We start from the raw sequence: 17,835 nt of genomic DNA, 5'->3' as shown, positions 1-17,835 counted from the left end.
TCTTTCCCTTAGCCCTTCCCCACTGGGGGAGTAAGAGGTCAAGGGATCATGGGGAAGAAAGGGGGACCTGTGACCGCAGCATCACACACCCAGTACCCAGACCTTGAACGACGCAGTACTTCTGGTGTACATGCGTGTAAGGTGGCCAGCTGGAATCCTTGTAAAACTACACACACACACACACACACACACACACACAGACACACACACACACCCCTTCATCAATTGCAAGAAGGGGCGAAGACCTCATTTTCTCCAGCCTCTCAGCTGCAGTTCCTGCCCCCCTCCTTGTCATCATGTGGTCCTGAGTATTTCTCTTTAACAGCATATTCGAGTACACCCTGCCTGGCCTTTATTACCGTTGTTATTAGTTGCATCTGCATCATATCCCTTTTCCCTCAGCAGATTACCGTTTCTCCGAGGCTCAGGACCTTTCATTTATGGATTTATTTCCCACTGTTCCTCGCACTGTGTTTTTTATTGGCTGATGGTTATAAGTTGGCTCCATCTCAGAGCCCTTTCGAGTCCTGTGTCCACGAGCCCTTGTTTCCCTGGCCTTCCCGATGCCTGAGGCTGTCAGGTCCTTGAAGGGATATGAGGGGCCTGCCCTCCTCCCCCTGCTGTGACAGGTCGTGGCTGGGTGACTTTGAGTCAGTCCTGAAGCTTCTCTAGGCTGCAGTCTCCTCATAGAAAATGAGAGGGTTAAACTCATTAATGTCTCAGTTCCTTCCCACTCAGTGATTCTGTGATGAATATGTGCTCGGTGAGGCAATTACCCAGAGAGCCAAACACATTAGGAAGGGTTCAGTTACGCTACCATATTCATGCATTCAACAAAGATTTGTTGGGGTTTATTGAGGACCTACAGTGTGTAGCAGAGCCTTCTGGTCACGGGGGACCAGTGGTGAGGGGGGCTTATATGATCTTCATCCTTGTGGAGAGTATGTTTTACTGGGAGTGGAGGACAGTGAACGAATAAACACATGGAATAGCTGGGACAGACTGGGAAGGAAGCCGTGGGGGCTGTGACAGGGGACAGAGGATGAACCTCAGGAGAGCCTGAGGGGGGCGCAGCCATGCAGAGAGCCTGGCATTGGGTGCCAGGGAGCGACAGTGGCAGTGCAAAGCCCGTGGGGAGGCTGAAGGGGATGGTGAGGAAGGAGAGTGTGCGGGAGGGGAGAGGGGACCACGCAGGTCAGAGCAAGAAAGCCATGGAGTGTGTTTGTGGTGGGGAAGGGACCCCATCTGACTGATGTGTCAGGATGTTACTCTGGACACCTTGTGAAGGGAGAACGGCTCTTCAGAGAAGCAAGAATGGAGGTCGGGAGATCTGGTGGGAGATTTGTAAGTAGCTTATATGGGAGATGATGGTGGCAGTGAGGATGGAGAAAAGTGAATGGCTGGGATGAGCCGTGGAAGTCCATCTGATACACTCTTGCTGATGGATGGAGCTACAGGAAAGGGCCAAGGAAGCTCCAGGTTTCCAGCTTTGGTCATGAAGTGGGTGATGGTACCAGTAATCCAGGTAGAAGAGACCTGGGGGGGGGGGCAGGGAGACCTGGGAGGTCTCTCATCTGGCCCTAATTGCCTCGAACAGTCCTTAAAATTCTAATACCTCATTTTCTCTTGATAAAATCTATATTCTGGAAATAGCTTGTCTCTCACGTTTGCCATTAAAAATAATGGTTAAAAAGAATTTCCCTTTGGAGATACACACACAGCATGAAAGAAGAGATACAGATAGCTAAACATCATATGAAATGGCCTGTAACTTCCGTAGACGTAAAGTAATAACAAAATAAAGTAACAAGATTTTGTTAACCTGTTAACTTTAAAAATTGAGGATTTCAGGGAAGCTTAGCCTGGTGGCTTAAGAGCATGGACTGTGGATTTAAATTCTGGCTCTTCCACTTACTTTCAGAAGTTCTTTAACATCTCTCTGCTTTAGTTTCTTCATCTGTAAAAACAAGATAGTAAATTCTAGCCATAGGGTTGTTATATGGATTCAGTGCAGTAAAGCACTGACAACAGCACCTGGTAATGGTAAATGCTATTCAGGTGTGGAAAGTAAGTTCCTAGTGTTGAGTGAACTTCATTCCATTAAAAAATGTTTTTGAATCCTTGCCATGTGCCAGCTACTGTTCTGGACTTGAGAATAGAGTGGTGAACAGGGATTTCCCTGGCGGTCCAGTGGTTAAGACGCCATGCTTCCAATGCAGGGGGCGCGGGTTCGATCCCTGGTCAGGGAATTAAGATCCCACATGCCGTGTGGTACAGCCAAAAAAAAAAGAATAGAGTGGTGAACAGAGGGTGGAGAGGGGGTCGCCTGCTCTCCTGGAGTTTATACAGGAGGAGTGGAGGCAGATAATAAACAGGCAGATAAGCGCCAGAACCAGATCATCTGGGGTGGTGAGAAGTGTATTCTAAAGAGGGCGCCCATATGTCCGGTTTGTACTTGGTGTCTTGGCATTCTGTCTGGCTTAGCATTTTTGAACTCTCAGAAGCATTCCAGTTTTATACAAAAACTTGTACATGAATGTATTTAGCAGCTTTATTTATAATTGCCCGAACCTGGAAATAACCCAAATGTCCCTCAACTGGGGAAGGCATGAACAAACTGTGGTACGTAGCACAGAATCATATTTAGCTGTAGAAATGAGCAAGCTACCGATAGACCCCAGGTCATGGTGAATCTCCGATGCACGGTGCAGTGCTGCACTGTACGTAGCACAGAATCATATTTAGCCGTAGAAATGAGCGAGCTACCGATAGACCCCAGGTCATGGTGAATCTCCGATGCACGGTGCAGTGCTGCACTGTACGTAGCACAGAATCATATTTAGCCGTAGAAATGAGCAAGCTACCGATAGACCCCCGGTCATGGTGAATCTCGGATGCACGGTGCAGTGCTGCACTGTACGTAGCACAGAATCATATTTAGCCGTAGAAATGAGCGAGCTACCGATAGACCCCCGGTCCTGGTGAATCTCCGATGCCCTGTGCTGTGTGAGAAGCCAGGCACAGAGCCTGCACACGGTATAGTGACATTTCAGTGACGTTCTGGAAAAGGCATAATTGTAGGAACAGAAATCATATCTTGGTTGCCAGGGCCTGGGGGTCAGGGAAGGGTTGACTTACAAAAGGGGGGATTTTGGAACTCGTGGAACTGTTCTGTATCTTGATTGTGGTCATGGTGGTCACAAGACTGACTACTTTTGCCAAAACTTGCAGAACTGTACAGCAAAGAGGGTGAAATTTACATATGTAAATTATACTTTAATAAAACATGGAAAAAATTCCTAAGCAAGAAAGGAAACAGTTTCGCTATTTGAATGGCAGACGATCTGGTCATTGGAGTTATGAAGAGTTTTGGGAGAGCAGTGATGGAGCAGGAAGCAGGGAAATAGAGGGATAGAAGGAAGATTGACACCTTTTTTCTTGAGGGCAATATGTATTCATTCAACAAATAATTATGAGGCACCCATTATGTGCCAGGTCCTGGCATATAGTCTGGGCACAGATTGTGCCTGTAAAGAAAACAAAAACCCCTCATGGGGCTTAGAGTTGTGTATTAAAATGCAAATGTGCATTCCTGTTTATATAGTGAGTCTACCTTCAGGAATATATTGTAAGGAGGTAAGGGAGGGGCCGTAAAGATATGCATTCAGCAGTGTTCTGTGAAGAATTATTTTAAAAGGCAAAAGCTGAAAACAACCTAAAGTCTGACAATGGGGGATTGGTGGGTAAATTATGGTAAAAGTGGTCATTAAAAATGATAAAGTATTTATTACATGTATTTATGTGGGAGGTGTCTGTGATACGCAGAGTATAAAACTGAAGGTAAAATACTCATTTCCTAAGTATTAAAAACATCTGGGATGCTACACATTAATCTCTGTTTCTTGGGATGGGAGTAGGGGACTTTGATATATTTTTTACTTTTTTTTTACACAATGAAGATCCGTTGTTTTTCAAATAATTGGCAATCTAAGTATTTCCATTTGGGGAAAAAATCATTTAAGACAAACACAAAACAAAATAAATATTAAACATAATAGGCAAGGAATGAATACCCTATATTTTCTGAGTGAAACTCCGTTCTAGAAGGAAGGATTTGTTTTTTTGTTTTGTTTTGTTTTTTTAGGATTTGTTTTTTAAAGGAGGAAACAAATGCTTTTTTGTTGGCAAATGCGAATGAGGCTGTTTTTGGAGAAACATGCGACATTTTTATTGGAGAAACTTAAAATATCAGTTAGTTTAATATTTTGCTTAAATGTCAGATTAGTCTAACCGTTGAAAAGTCAGGTTACCTCTTTTCCTGGCCCTTTATAAAGGGGGAAAGAGAGCATTTCGTTTATGTGTATATTCTTCTTCACTCTTTTTACTCAAGGTAAAATAAAATAGCCTCTACTAGCTAAAAAAGAAGAAAAAAAGATTTTTTCTGAGCACAGTTCTGATTATACATTAAAAGAAAATGTGATGTACTACTCATGATATGTACATAGATAAGGAGAGTGAAGCAGGCTCCATGGAGCGGTTATATTTTTAACATAATTTGGCACGTTTTCACAGGATTCAGCACCACGGATAGCTACAGAGTCCCAGAACATTTCGTTATCATCCCCCAACCAGTGATTCAACTTTTAATCATATTGCAGTGAAACTGAACTTGTAAAGTTCATTCAGTCTGTGGTGCATCAAGTTTTAAACTATACCTATACCTGTTGAGAATAAATATATATAACATTATGAAACATATAAACATTATGAAATAGGACCCAGAACCCAGCTATTCCTAAATAATATGAATAAATAATATGAAATAGGACCAAGAGCCCGGCTATTCCTAAATGGTTACCATGGCCGAAAGCATAGAAGAGTGATAACCACAAAACTTTCTAAAGCAGGTGAATCGATTGACTTGTGTGTAAATGTTTGCAAGTCACTTCACATAAAACTATCCTTTTAAATGTGGTGGAACATCATAGACCTCAATATACGCTCATTAAAAATGTCAACTAAACTTTGAAAGTTGGGATTTTGACTTTTTTGCATCATTATTATATTTACCATTACATTTTGGGTTCATAGCCTATACATTTCTCTGTATCCCAGAGTTCTTCTGAAGGATTATTTATTGCATGGTAGGAATTGTAGCTGGAGCTTCTTTGGCAACTAAATTTTATTAAGTCAGATGGAATTGCCTTTACATTCAAAGGCACAGGGCTTGAATATTTATGTGAAAATTCACAGCTGATAAAGCATTCCACAGCAGACCTGGCAGCTCAGGAAGGCTGTATGCAGTAATTTTTCAATCTTTTAAAACCCATACCTCTTTTTTTCTTTTGCGGTACACGGGCCTCTCACTGCTGTGGCCTCTCCCATTGTGGAGCACAGGCTCCGGACGCGCAGGCTCAGCGGCCATGGCTCACGGGACCAGCCGCTCCGCGGCATGTGGGATCTTCCCGGACAGGGGCACGAACCCACGTCCCCTGCATCGGCAGGCGGACTCTCAACCACTGTGCCACCAGGGAAGCCCTATAAGTCTGGATTTTTATGATCATGTTTGTGCTGGGGTGGGAGGGATGTTTATCTCAGTAGAGTACCCTGGAGTGAAATCCAGATCCAGAGAAAACCTCTTGCCCGTGTAGATTCTGTGACTGTCTTCTGGTGAAACAGTGGTGCTCTAGGGGGGAGGAGTGAATCTGTGCAAGAAGGGAAGGAAACAGGAAACATTACCTCCTGTATATAATTTTGCCTTTTATAATTGAAGAAGGTTTTAAAATTTGCTTTTCCTGTCTTGTGTGAGCTTCCTATCCTTTTTTGGTTTCTGGTTTTGCTTTTCTCTCCTTGTTCTTACGATAGTGACTTCTCCTTTTATTCTCCCCTGTGATCTGTATAATTTCACCAATAGGCAGCTTTCCTTTTACGGCTTCCACTTTCTGCATGGATTTTCCTTTCCTGCCTCTGTCCCTGCTCTGTCACATCTTAGCTGTGTGACTTTGGGAATGTTACCCTCTCTGTGTTGTCATTTTCTTACCTGGAGAGAGAGAGAAAAAAAGCAAGGAGATGTGAAGATCTGTTTCTGGAGGCCATTACAAATATTAAATAGTTTAACTTAAATTAAAATTAAAAATTAAATAAAAGTAATTATAATTTAAAACTTAAAATTTACAAACATGTATTAGTGCTGAGAGTAATACTTGGCCCCTAGAAGGTTCTAGCTTTCCATCCTCTTTCCAATGAGCAATGTTTACTGTTTACTGACAGAGAGCACCTGTTATGTAATTCTTAAATATTAAGGTACAACTCTTTCTAGCAAGATTTTACACCTGCTTGTCACTCTCTAGCAATCACATTGTGGATTGCGGTGTCTGAATGCTCCGGTTTGGTTTGTCACTGCTGAGAAGAATGCATTTATTTCCTTCTTCCAGCCTCGATAGTTCAAACCCAAGAGGGCTCTTGGCTTCATGCTTATAATTCTGCCCACAGAGAATTAGAGATGCTTCCTTTGCCTGGTTGGCTCACATTTATGGAATGTCTTGCTCTCCATGACTTTCCAGGACGCCCATTTCCCGACCCAGAGAGCACGGTGTTCTTTTAAACTGCTGTCTTAATGATTTGCCTACATGCTTTTTGTATTTCTGTCCAGAGGCACAAGGAAAGCACCTTGAAAACTGAATAATGAAAGAAATATGGATGCTTTGAGACTCCCCTCTGTATCAGGGAATGGAGGCTGGGATCAGAGTGTCAGCACCTTGGTTAGGCTTGAGGCTGGACCTGGGGGTACCACTGGCCTACTGAAGACAGGCCTGGAAGAAGGCAGAGAAGGAGAAAAAGAAAGCAGGGTCCAGGGCTGAAGGGGGTGGGAGGATGAGGACCTGAGTGCGACAGGGACAGAACGGAAGTGCGGCATAGCAGGGAGATGCAAGTGCAAACCTGTGCACAGGTGTGTGTATTTGGACAGGATTCTACGAACATGGGGAAAGGAATGGAAAGACCTAGATCAGGATGTCACTGTGCCTTGTGTGGGGGGCGGGGGAGGAGGAAGAAGGGGGAAATAAAAAATAACTGACCAAAACCCAGCTTATAGGAAGTGATGTCATTTATGGAAGACGTACATGCTTATGTACAGATGCAAACAAGTGAAAGGAAAAGAGAGCTCCATCAGCTGAGTTCTTAGGGGTGCCCATGGGAGGCTGTCAAGTGAAAAGTTAAGTTGGGAAGATGGGGGCTGGCATGGAGAGGAGCGTGAGGGTGGCTGCAAGTTATTGGTGATTTTTCAGTCCTTTGCTTTTCTTGTTTATTATGTTATTTTGTTTTATAATAGATACATACAAATGTACATATATGTAGATATACATATATGGTATATATACACAAGTACATATTTAGTATATGTACAAATATACATGCATGTGTGGATATATACACACACACACTCTTTTGAATGTGTGAAGTAGCATATGAAACAATGATGAGGGGAAGACAACTGGGTTGCCACGTAACCTATTTTGGTAGAAACGTAGCAGTCTCCCGTGTAATGTGCGTGCGCACTCGTGCATGTTTGCACGAAGCAGAGGAAGGCGTGGAAGGCGGCTGTTCACTTTGATTCCCCACTGGGGGAATTGGGTACGAGGCAGAACCTTGGTACTCTTAAAGTCTCCCATCCCCAGGGCCTAATGAATGCATTCATCGTAGTGGATAAAACAGTGTTAGCCTTGAGTGGTTTACTGATGATCTGTGAGGCTACTTTGGTAGAAATTTAAATACTTTATTAGAGTTTAATCTCCATCAGGGCAGAAATAACATTGATCTTCATCATTCATCTTGTCATGGATTCATTCGCTCATGCTAAGAGTACATATTAAGTTCCATATAGATAGATAGATAGATGTGCCAGGTATTTCACAGTATTTTCTTCGATGCCTAGCACATTTGAAGTTTTCTTTTTAAAGTAAAAATATAGGGTTTTTGAAAGTTCATCATAGAAGGGCCTGATCTAGTGGATCAGGAAGGCTTCCTGGAGGAAGTGGCATTTAAGCTGCAAACTGAAGACTAAACGGGAGTTTGTTGGGTGAGGTCAGGGGAGGATTCCATATTCCATGCAGATGGAAGGGTATGTGCAAAGGCCCTGAAGCAGGGAGAAAGGAACATGGTAACGTGAGGAATGAGGAGTGTGGCTGCAGCCTAGTAAAGGAAAGGATGAGAGGAGATGAGGCTAGAAAGGTATGTAGGGGCTGGCTCATCCAGGACTCGCAGGCTACTAGAATTTCCTCCAGCTTTTTATTTTGAAAAGTGTCAAACCTGTACAAAGGTTGCAGGTGTAGTCGAGTGGATCTCCTGGATTTTCAAATTGCTAACATTTTTCCATGTTTGTGTGCTCTCTCTCTCTTTCACACACACACACACACACACACACACACACACACACACATTTTTCTCTTTGCTGACCGTTTGAGAGTAAGTTACAGACAACATGTCATGTTAACAAGCATGTCATGTTGAATATCATGTATCTTCCAAGAACACAGATTATCTCTGGTATAATTGTGATACTGTTACACACCCAAGAAAGTTAACATTGATTAAATACCTTTACCCAATAGATTGTCCACATTTAAATCTTGAATTGTTCCAATGTTCTCTGCTAACTTTTTTAAAGCTCCAGGATCCAGCAAGGATCATGCATTGTGTGCAGATGTCCGTTGGTGTTTGGGGGGCACGTGTAGCCCGGCTATTTTGTAGAATGCCCACCCATTTAAATTTGCCTGATTATTTCCTCATGATTAAACTCAGGTTGAACATTTACAGCAGGGATACTCTCATAGGGGATGTGAGGCCTGAGAACTCCCTAACATCCGGAGCACATGATTGCACTTTCCATAATGATGATGTTACATTTGATGGTGTCTACCAGCTTTCTCCATTGTACACATGAAATTTTCCTTTGTAAGAAATAAAATAATCTGGAGGGTGGTGCTTTAAGATTCTGTAAATATCCTGTTCCCCAACAATTTTGCACTCAGTGATTTTAGCAACTATTGGCATCCCTCGTCCAAGATAATTGTTACTCTGGTGAATGCAAAGTGGTGATTTTTCTAATTGTCTAATTTTTTGTATATTAGTTGGTATTCTGTGAAGAAGAGCCTTCCTTTCTCCTCCGCTCTTTTTAATCCGTATCAGTATGAACCTGTGAATTTTTAAAATACAAATTTAAGATTTACTGTGTATTTATAATCCACTTCTAACATGAATCGTTTTGATGTTACAGTTTCCCATATTTGGCCAGCAGGAGCCCCTGTCTAAAAGGCTTTTGAGAAGTAGTACCTGGATTGAGTGAATGAAGTAATAGTAGGAAAGTGATGAATAAATCTGTGTTTACCATGCTTCTCTTTTCTCCCGAGACTCTATATCTGTCAATCTAGCGAGCTTTTCTTTTTATTTCTCTCTAGGTCTCATGGGCTAATTGGCTCTCGTTCAGCTGGAACCTAACAGAGAAGTCATCCTGCTGTGTATCAAGACAATGCCCAGTTTTAAAACTGCTCTGAAAATGATGAAGACAGGATCGCCCAGTGATGCTGTCAGGGGGCAACAAGCAGCTTGAGAATTCCCTGTTCACCAGGTAGCAGCTTGAAGGAAGCCCCTTTCCATTAAGGAGGACTGCATGGCAGGCAGCCCCCACTGAAGGCTGGAAAATGAGCGTCCCAGTGGCTCCTAAGAAATCATGTTACACTGAGTTACGGGATGACAGAAATGGAGTGAAAAACAACAACGAGAGCGTCATAAGTCTGGGAGACACCAATGCCAACCCCGTCATGTTGGAGGTCAGCTCCTCTCCTGATGAGCCTGTGACGTGTGCCCTGACAGATGAAATTGGAAATGCAAATTCAAGGGGGCCAGAAAGTAGTACCCGTGTCCAGAAGGAGTTTCACCCCCTTCAGGGCTTTTCGAAGGCATCTCAGGTTGGCCCTGCCAGCCTGAAGGATTTTAAATTTTCTCCGATGGCTCAGAGAGAACGGAATGAAGAGCCCATGCTGGAGAGAGGCACAGATCCCCTGCAGGCCCCTCGGGGTCTTCAGGGACAATGTCAGTCAAGTTGGAGGACTGTCACAGGTGAGGCCAGCCCAGAGGTTTCGGCTCAGAGGGAGGTTGACGTTCCCCGGCATGTTCCCAAGGATAAGTTGGCCAAGACCCTTGACAATGCGGAACTGAGGAGGCATTCTCTGGAGAGAGCCGGCAGCTCTGCCGTAGCAGTGGACATGCTTACCAAGGAGTGGGCTGGGGGTCTGGCCTGGCCGCTTCCACAGCCTGCAGTGCTGGGGTCCCCAGAAGCCCCCCGTCCGGTACCCAGTGGTGGGGAGGGGCCGCAGAAGATGGGGGCAGCCCCTTCTCCAGGGCTGGCTTGTCTTCCAGCTGATGGTACCTCAGAGGGAAAGAGCTCACGTCATCCTAAACCATCTACCTCAGTAATCAAGGAGACCACCCCCTTAGAGACCCAGCCGGATGGGGGACAGATACCCAAAGTTAGCACCCAGAGCACAGAGCCTTCCGCCCACCCAGAGTGTGCTCCCAGTTCCTCTCCTGCCTCGAGAGACGTCCTGAGGAAGCCAGAAGCACAGCCAGGTCAGGGAAAGCCCGAGCCCGAGACGGAGCTGAAACGTGTGCAGCTCAGGGCCGCGCAGGAGCTCCCGTCCACCCAGGCGGACGGGCTGGGATGCCCTCAGGAGGATGGCGTGTCATCCCCAGGGAGAAAGGAGCCGTGTACAGAGGGAGCACAGCAGGAAGCCTCGGCTGCGGCGCACAGCGGGCCCCACCCGCCGGCCATGGGAAGAGGCAGGGGCGAGCAGGAAAAGAGCGGTGAGGAGGGGTCTCTCCAGCCCACCCCCAAGCCGAGCCCCGCTTCCTCGGGAGCTGCTGGGCATCAGCCCGCGGGCAGAAGTTCACCAAGTGCAGCTAGGAAACCGGGTGAAGCCCCATCCAGCAGCGTTTCACCCAGGGATGGTCACGTCGCTTTTGTTCCTGGTGATCTGACTGACAGCAGGCCCTCAGGTGCCAGAGAGGAGAGAGGGGTTCTGGGCGGTGGGAACGGGGACGGCGCTACGGTTTTTAACTCAGATCGTTCTGTTGGAGAGAGCGGAACTGGGGTCCCTGAGCCCCCCGACCCTCCAAGCAGCAGCTCAGAAGCCGGGGAAAGCACAGAGATCGCTACATCCGTTGCTGAGACTAGGAACCGTCTAGAGACTGCAGTGAAGACTGAAAGCACCCCCCAAGTAAGGGCAGATTCTCTTCCCGGAGTCCCAGCGCCCCTCCACCCAGAGACAACCGTGAATGTGGCCCGGCAGCCCGTGCAACCCAGCAGCCGTTTTCCGGACTTGGGTGCCTTGAATGTGGACGCGGGGGTCCCCCCGGCCGCCCCGCCTTCTGCCAACAGCTCCAGGTTGTCACACGCTTCCCTGAAAGTGCCTGACAAGAACCCCTGCCCTGGTGGGATCCCCAAGCCTGGCCTCACCCGTCCCGAGGACACACCCGCCTCACAGGAGGGAACGGAGGGCCCCCAGGTTGAAAAGACGGAAGAAAGGGCGGATCCCCGGCCCCTCGTTATGCCCAAGCCCAAGCACGTGAGGCCCAAGATCATCACCTACATCCGGAGGAGCCCTCAGGCCCTCGGCCAGGTGGACGCGTCTCTGGTTCCCGTGGGGCTACCTTACGCCCCGCCCTCGTGTAACATGCCTCTCCCCAAAGAGGAGAAGGCGGCAGGTGGAGACCTGAAGCCGGCCGCCAGCCTCTATGACAAGTTCAAGCCAGACCTGCAGCGGCCCCGGGTGTTCAGCTCCGGACTGGTCGTGTCTGGGATCAAGCCACCGGGACACCCCTTCAGTCAAATGAGTGAGAAGTTTTTACAGGAGGTAAGAGAATGCCACTGTGATACGGGCTATAAGCTGAACGTCCTAAAGTTTGTTGTGTATTTTCTATGAATGGTGAAAACAGAATTTCCTCTCTTAGCAAATTGCAGACTCTGATGCATGCGCTTGTACAGAAATGGACGGTTTTAGCTAGAGGAGGTCGTAGGCAAATGGACACTTCCGATGAGAAGAGTTTGATGATCAGATGAGATGGAGCTAACGTCTGAAGAGAGTCATTTAAATTCTTCCTGACATAATGCACAAAAGTTAGATAGGTGTGCATTCAAACCGGCTTCCTTGTTTAAATAAGGGAGCATAATTCTTCTAGGTCAATGGAAAAAAATCCAAAATAAATATATTGTTCAAATTAGTCAGACTTCATCCTGTGAGGGGGAGTATTTCCCTTCTGGGAGAATCTTGTATTCGTCCATGTCAAGAGCACAGTGAGTAGAAAATAATGTGTTAGGCACGGGCTCTGTTTTAAGTCAAAACAGTAATTACAACTAGCATTTAGTTGAGTGTCTACTATGCATTGGGCCCACAGAACATCACATTTAATCTTTGCCGGTCTTCACTAATCCTTGCAGTGATTCTCTGGAGGGTGGGATTGCGGTTCTTATCATTGTTCAGATGAGGAAGCAGCCTTGGAGAGCTCTGAGTCACTCATCCAAGGCAGCAAAACAAGGACAGCACTGAGATGCTCACCCACACCCACCCAGTCTCCTCACTCTGTGGCCCCTCTCAGCACTGGGGCGCTATGGCGAGTTGTGCTCCCAGAGCTCAGAAAGAAGGTTTTCTCTGGATGCAGTCTCACGGCAGCCAGAGGTCAATTAAGAGGAAAGCAGCGTCAGATCGTTTCTCTCCCCGACACCCTCCACGTCTGCTCAGGCCACTCAGAACACGGGCTGGAGCCTCTCGGATGCTCAGCTGTTAGGATGCACTCGATCTGGCTCCTTTACTTCCCGACCACCTCTCCTTCCTTCACTCTCTCTCTCCCTCTGCTGCCTCAGGGCCTTTGCACTTCCCTCTGCTCAGAATATTCTTCTCCCAGATATCTGAATGTCTTTCTCCTTCATGTTCTTTAGGTCTCTGTTCAATGATCACTTCATTGGAGACTTTCATTTGTAACAGTTCGTTAAATAAAGTAATTTTCTACCGTTCCCCCGCCCCCAAACAAAAAGATACCCTAGATTTTTCTCTGCAAAACACAATTGTGAAAGAAACTTTATTTGGAGATGTAGGCAAAAATCCTGTTACTGTTCTATCTCTTTGACCCTTCTTAATTTTTTTATGTATGTGTCCTTTCTTTGTTGCTTCCACTGTCTCCATAAAATATACAGTAATGTCTATATTAGATGCACATCCCCCCAGATATTCTCTATTCTTAATCCTGTAGAAACCACCCCAAGTCTCCAGGAAGTAGGATAGTATGAGTGTTTGTGCGGCTTTAGTAGTGCTGAGGGATTTGGGGAGACCCCGTTGGTGTGGGGACAGCAGTGCCACTGTGCACCAGCCGCTCTGAGGACCATTTTCTGCTGTAATCGGAGCATTCGAGGCCCAGGTCCTTTCCTCAGGCTACAGGATAGAGCAGAGAAGCCCCAGGGGTTGTGCTGGGCTCATTTCTGCGGTAGTCTCTAATCACAAGTGGAGAATGGGCTGGCCTTTGCCCTTTGCTCCTGTAGCTGTGACTTGGTGTAACCCAGAGAGTCCCCCTCCTGTGTTCAGCCCCCAGAAGTGGCTCTGAAGGTCATCGTGGGTCTGGTCATGCCAGGAGGATAAAATACGCTGACTTGTTTAGACTGCTTTCTGCTCTCAGCTATCCTGAGGCCTCTGGGACACTCCCTCCTATTGACTTCTTGGGGGAATCCTTTTTATTTTTTTTTAAATTAATTAATTAATTAATTTATTTTTGGCTGCGTTGGGTCTTCGTTTCTGTGCGAGGGCTTTCTCTAGTTGCGGCGAGCGGGGGCCACTCTTCATCGCAGTGCGCGGGCCTCTCACTATCGCGGCCTCTCTTGTTGCGGAGCATGGGCTCCAGACGCGCAGGCTCAGTAGTTGTGGCTCACGGGCCTAGTTGCTCCGCGGCATGTGGGATCCTCCCAGACCAGGGCTCGAACCCATGTCCCCTGCATCGGCAGGTGGATTCTCAACCACTGCGCCACCAGGGAAGCCCTGGAATCCTTTTAATTACTGGTGTAAGTGGGGGGAAGGGAGCAAGAGGGAGAGGACCCGGTGAGCTTGTGTGCTTACAGCATACAGGTGTGTGATTAGGGCTGAACCCTGCTGCTCCTCCCTGGTACCACCTCATCACTGTAGGACACTGTGCCTGTCAGAGTTCTCCAGAGAAACAGATTGTACATACAGGTACGTATATGTATGTATCTTTCTATCTGTTGAGACTTTAAGGAATTGGTGCATGCAGTTGTGAAGACTGGCAAGTCCAAAATACGCAGGGTGGGCTGGCAGGCTGGAGACCTAGGGAAGAGTTGATGCTACAGTTTAAATTCAAAAGCCATCTGCTGGGAGATTTCCGTCTTCTTTAGGGGAGGTCTTTTTCTATTAAGGCCTTCAACTGATTGGACGAGGCCCACCCACATGATGAAGAGTAATCTGCTTTATTCAAGGTCTACTGAATTAAATGTTGATCTCATCCGAAAAACAGCACTAGAGAAACATCTAGGATAATCTTTAACCACATATCTGGGTGACGTGGCCTATCACGTTGACAAAGTGAGCCGTCACAAGCCCTCTCCTTGCCGTAGCTTCTCAGTGAAGCCTCTGCATCTGCCCCATTGTCTCCCCAGCCTGCCGTCCCCTGAGAACAGGACAGGGCAGATAGGAAGAGGGACAGTCCAGTAAGGACTTAGTTGCTTGTGGTGTGTGCCTTGATGGGTTTTAGGAGTTTGTTTGAAATCACAAGGATTCTTTAGTTTCAGAATTATTTCTCTAAAACTACTGCATTAGAGAAAGAGGGAAAAAACCCATTTGGGGTTAATCTCACTGTGTTTATGACTGTACGGTGATACCTGCTGGGTTCTGTCAATAAAGATGAAAGAAAAGAGTGTGAAGCTTTTTGTAGATTCTCTTCTTTTATTAAAAATGCGTAGATTAGGCATCTAAGGAGTACTTTTCACCTTTTCAAAGAATCTTTTATCTTACCAGAGACAAATTACCCAACAAAATGGCAGGCATTGAGGTTCCTGAAATTGTTAAGGTCGTTTTCAGATGATGCAATGATGGATTTTGACCCCTGAAACCTATACAGTTTGAAAGAACAGAATAATTACTGAGATAAGACATGGCAATCCTAAAACCCTGACAGATGTAGGTTAGAAATGATAATAATTTCTTCATGGGAGCACCTGCTAAAAGCAGTGAGCAGTGACACCAAACACTTAGACACTAAAATAAAAAAAAATTGAGCAAATATGAGTATAATAGAAAAACCAAAGATTGACAGTAAGAAAGTAGAAACTGGTAAAAATTTTTATCAGCGAGCAGATGTAGAATGTTCTTTCACAGGAATATAATTTGCTGGGGCCTGAGTCCCATCTACTACTATAGCAATCATGCATATTTTACAGTGTGATTATGATAAAACTTTCAAGGCCTCATCTTCTGTTTCAATAACGTCAATTTAAGGAGAACTTCATATCTATTTCATCAGTAAAAGAGTATTAAATTAAGGGTTTATCTCTTCAACAGCCTGGATCAAAGCTTTATAGCCGCTGTAAAGAATATTGTTAGATGCCTGTGATTCCTGCATAGAGGTTTGACACGTGACATGTATTATGATTTAGAGCAGAGTTAGTTGACATCTAGGTCTTTTCATACATAGCCTCTGGCACTTTTTTTTTGAACTTAAAGGAAATAAGATTATTTCGTTGTCTTTTTTTTTTTTTTTTTCCCACTTTTAACATGAAGAAACACTGATACTATGAACAGGCTTTGTGAGTACAGAATTGCATATATAAAAGGTAGCCATCAGTTGTATTCTAATCCAAACTGTTAATCACAGGCAACAGTAACATGATGTTATGTTGTTAGATTCACCAAAGAACGAAACATGATTCCTTCATTTAATAGATGTTTGTTGATTTCAGCTCTGTGCTAGGCATTGTTCTAGGTGCTCTGAATTCAGCAGTCAGCAAGACTCTGCCCCAAAACTTCCCTTCTAGTGAAACTTGCTCAGACATTCCTGGAGGCAGCACCTTACTAGGGAAGACAATCAGAGGTAATTCACAGTCTCTCATTTTTAATTATGTAAAAAGAATGTAGAAGCCTGAAAACACATCTTTCCATTAACTTCTCTGTTCTTCCAAATAACCTTTTCCCCCTCATTAACAATGCATATTTTATTTCCTAAGTAGCCTAACACCTAACATAAATTGATAAGGTTCATCAACTTATTGTAAGACTAGGTCACCAGGAAAACTGTGCCTTTTCTCCTTAGGAATAATGAGACTGTCATAGTTCTGTGAACATTTGCTCAATTCTTTCCTTGCGTCATTGACATTTTTCGTTTATAGATTAACTCCTTGCACAAATTCCAATGATTTTGTAGTGATCAAATTTAAAAATCTGATGGAGGGAATTCTTTCTCCTCCCAGCGAAATGTAGATTCATAGAGTATTAAAACCAGCATAGACCTAAGGGATCATCCAGTTGTTGTCAACTTAGAGATGAAGACATTGGGCCCAGAGAAGGTAAGAGATGGGTGATGAAGCAGCTCAGTGGTTCCAGAGTGGTCACTGTCGGAGCCTTGGTCTCCGGACCAGGTTCCGCACTCGTCCCGTGATGTGCGGTTCTCTGAATGAGCTTCTTGTCATTTACCATAGGTTACAGAACGCCCTGGAAAAGAAGAATTTTGTTCTCCTCCCTATACTCACTACGAAGTTCCTCCAACGTTCTATCGATCGGCCATGCTCCTTAAGCCCCAGTTGGGATTGGGTGCAATGTCACGTTTACCATCTGCCAAGAGCAGGATCCTGATCGCGAGCCAGAGGTCTTCAGCGAGTGCCATTCACCCACCAGGAACCATAGCGGCAGCTGCCAGCCTCTACAGTTCCGACCCTGCAGGTAACCAGTGCCACAGGGGCTGCTTTTTCCTGCTGTACTTGTAAATAGGAATCGCGTAAAGTGATGGTAACCGCCTAAAGTATGAATGCCTCTCCTTCTTTAAAAGAGCCTTTTTTCTGTTCTTCCATCCGATTGTAGATACAGACATTTGTCAAGACTCATCTATCTGCAACTGTCATTCTCCATGTCACCCTCAAAACGATGGCCCTTGTGACCACCACCTCATTTCTTGTAGTTTCTCCTATACATGTGGTTTCTCTGATACATCCTATAGACTAGGGCTCAGAAAGGGCCAGATAGTAAATATTTTACGCCTCGGGGCCATAATGGTCTGTATTGTAATTACTTAGCATGAAAGTAGCCATAGACAGTCCGTGAATGCGTGGGTGCAGCTGTGTTTCAACACAACTTATTTTACAAAAAGAGATACAGGCACACCTTGGGTGTGCCTGCAGTTCCGGTTCCAGACCACTGCAGTGGAGCAAATATTGCAATAAAGAGAGTCATACGAGTTTTTGGTTTCCCAGCGCATGTAAAAGTTTTGTTCACGCTATACTGGAGTCTATTAAGTGTGCCGTAGCATTATGTCTACAAAAACAATGTATCCACCTTAATTAAAAAATACTTTATTTATAAAAAATCCTAACCATCATCTGAGCCTTCAGCAAGTCGTGGGAATAACATTAGAGATGACTGATCACAGATCGGTATGACAAGCATAATAATAATTTAAAAGTTTGAAATATCATGAGAATTACCAAAATGTGACACCAGCAACACAACGTGAGCAAATGCTGTTGGAAAAATGGTGCCGACAGACTCGCTGGAGGCAGGGTTGCCTCAAACCTTC

The 17,835-nt window shown here is 45.3% G+C and overlaps 1 protein-coding gene across 9 annotated transcripts in view; it reads left to right on the top strand.

Moving 5' to 3' along the window:
• The window catches only part of MTUS2 (microtubule associated scaffold protein 2), a 494,370-nt gene that overhangs the window by 158,332 nt on the left and 318,203 nt on the right, over positions 1 to 17,835 (top strand). For 8 of the 9 annotated variants that reach the window (XR_010937004.1, XM_067713577.1, XM_067713576.1 and 5 more), the window contains 2 exons: positions 9,456 to 11,909; positions 16,745 to 16,985. Coding sequence is in view for 8 of the 9 variants with exons in the window: in XM_067713577.1 (XP_067569678.1) it covers positions 9,699 to 11,909; positions 16,745 to 16,985 (2,452 nt within the window). In the remaining variant the exon portion in view is untranslated. Of the gene's footprint in view, positions 1 to 9,455; positions 11,910 to 16,007; positions 16,141 to 16,744; positions 16,986 to 17,835 lie in introns of those variants that run through there. The other variant, XM_067713579.1, reaches the window with a different exon arrangement.

The sequence above is a fragment of the Pseudorca crassidens genome, chromosome 18, assembly GCF_039906515.1.
Source record: "Pseudorca crassidens isolate mPseCra1 chromosome 18, mPseCra1.hap1, whole genome shotgun sequence".
In the NCBI taxonomy this organism is placed as follows: Eukaryota; Metazoa; Chordata; class Mammalia; order Artiodactyla; family Delphinidae; genus Pseudorca; species Pseudorca crassidens.
The sequence above is the reverse complement of the archived record's forward strand: the minus strand, read 5'-3'. Positions and strand labels throughout refer to the sequence as shown.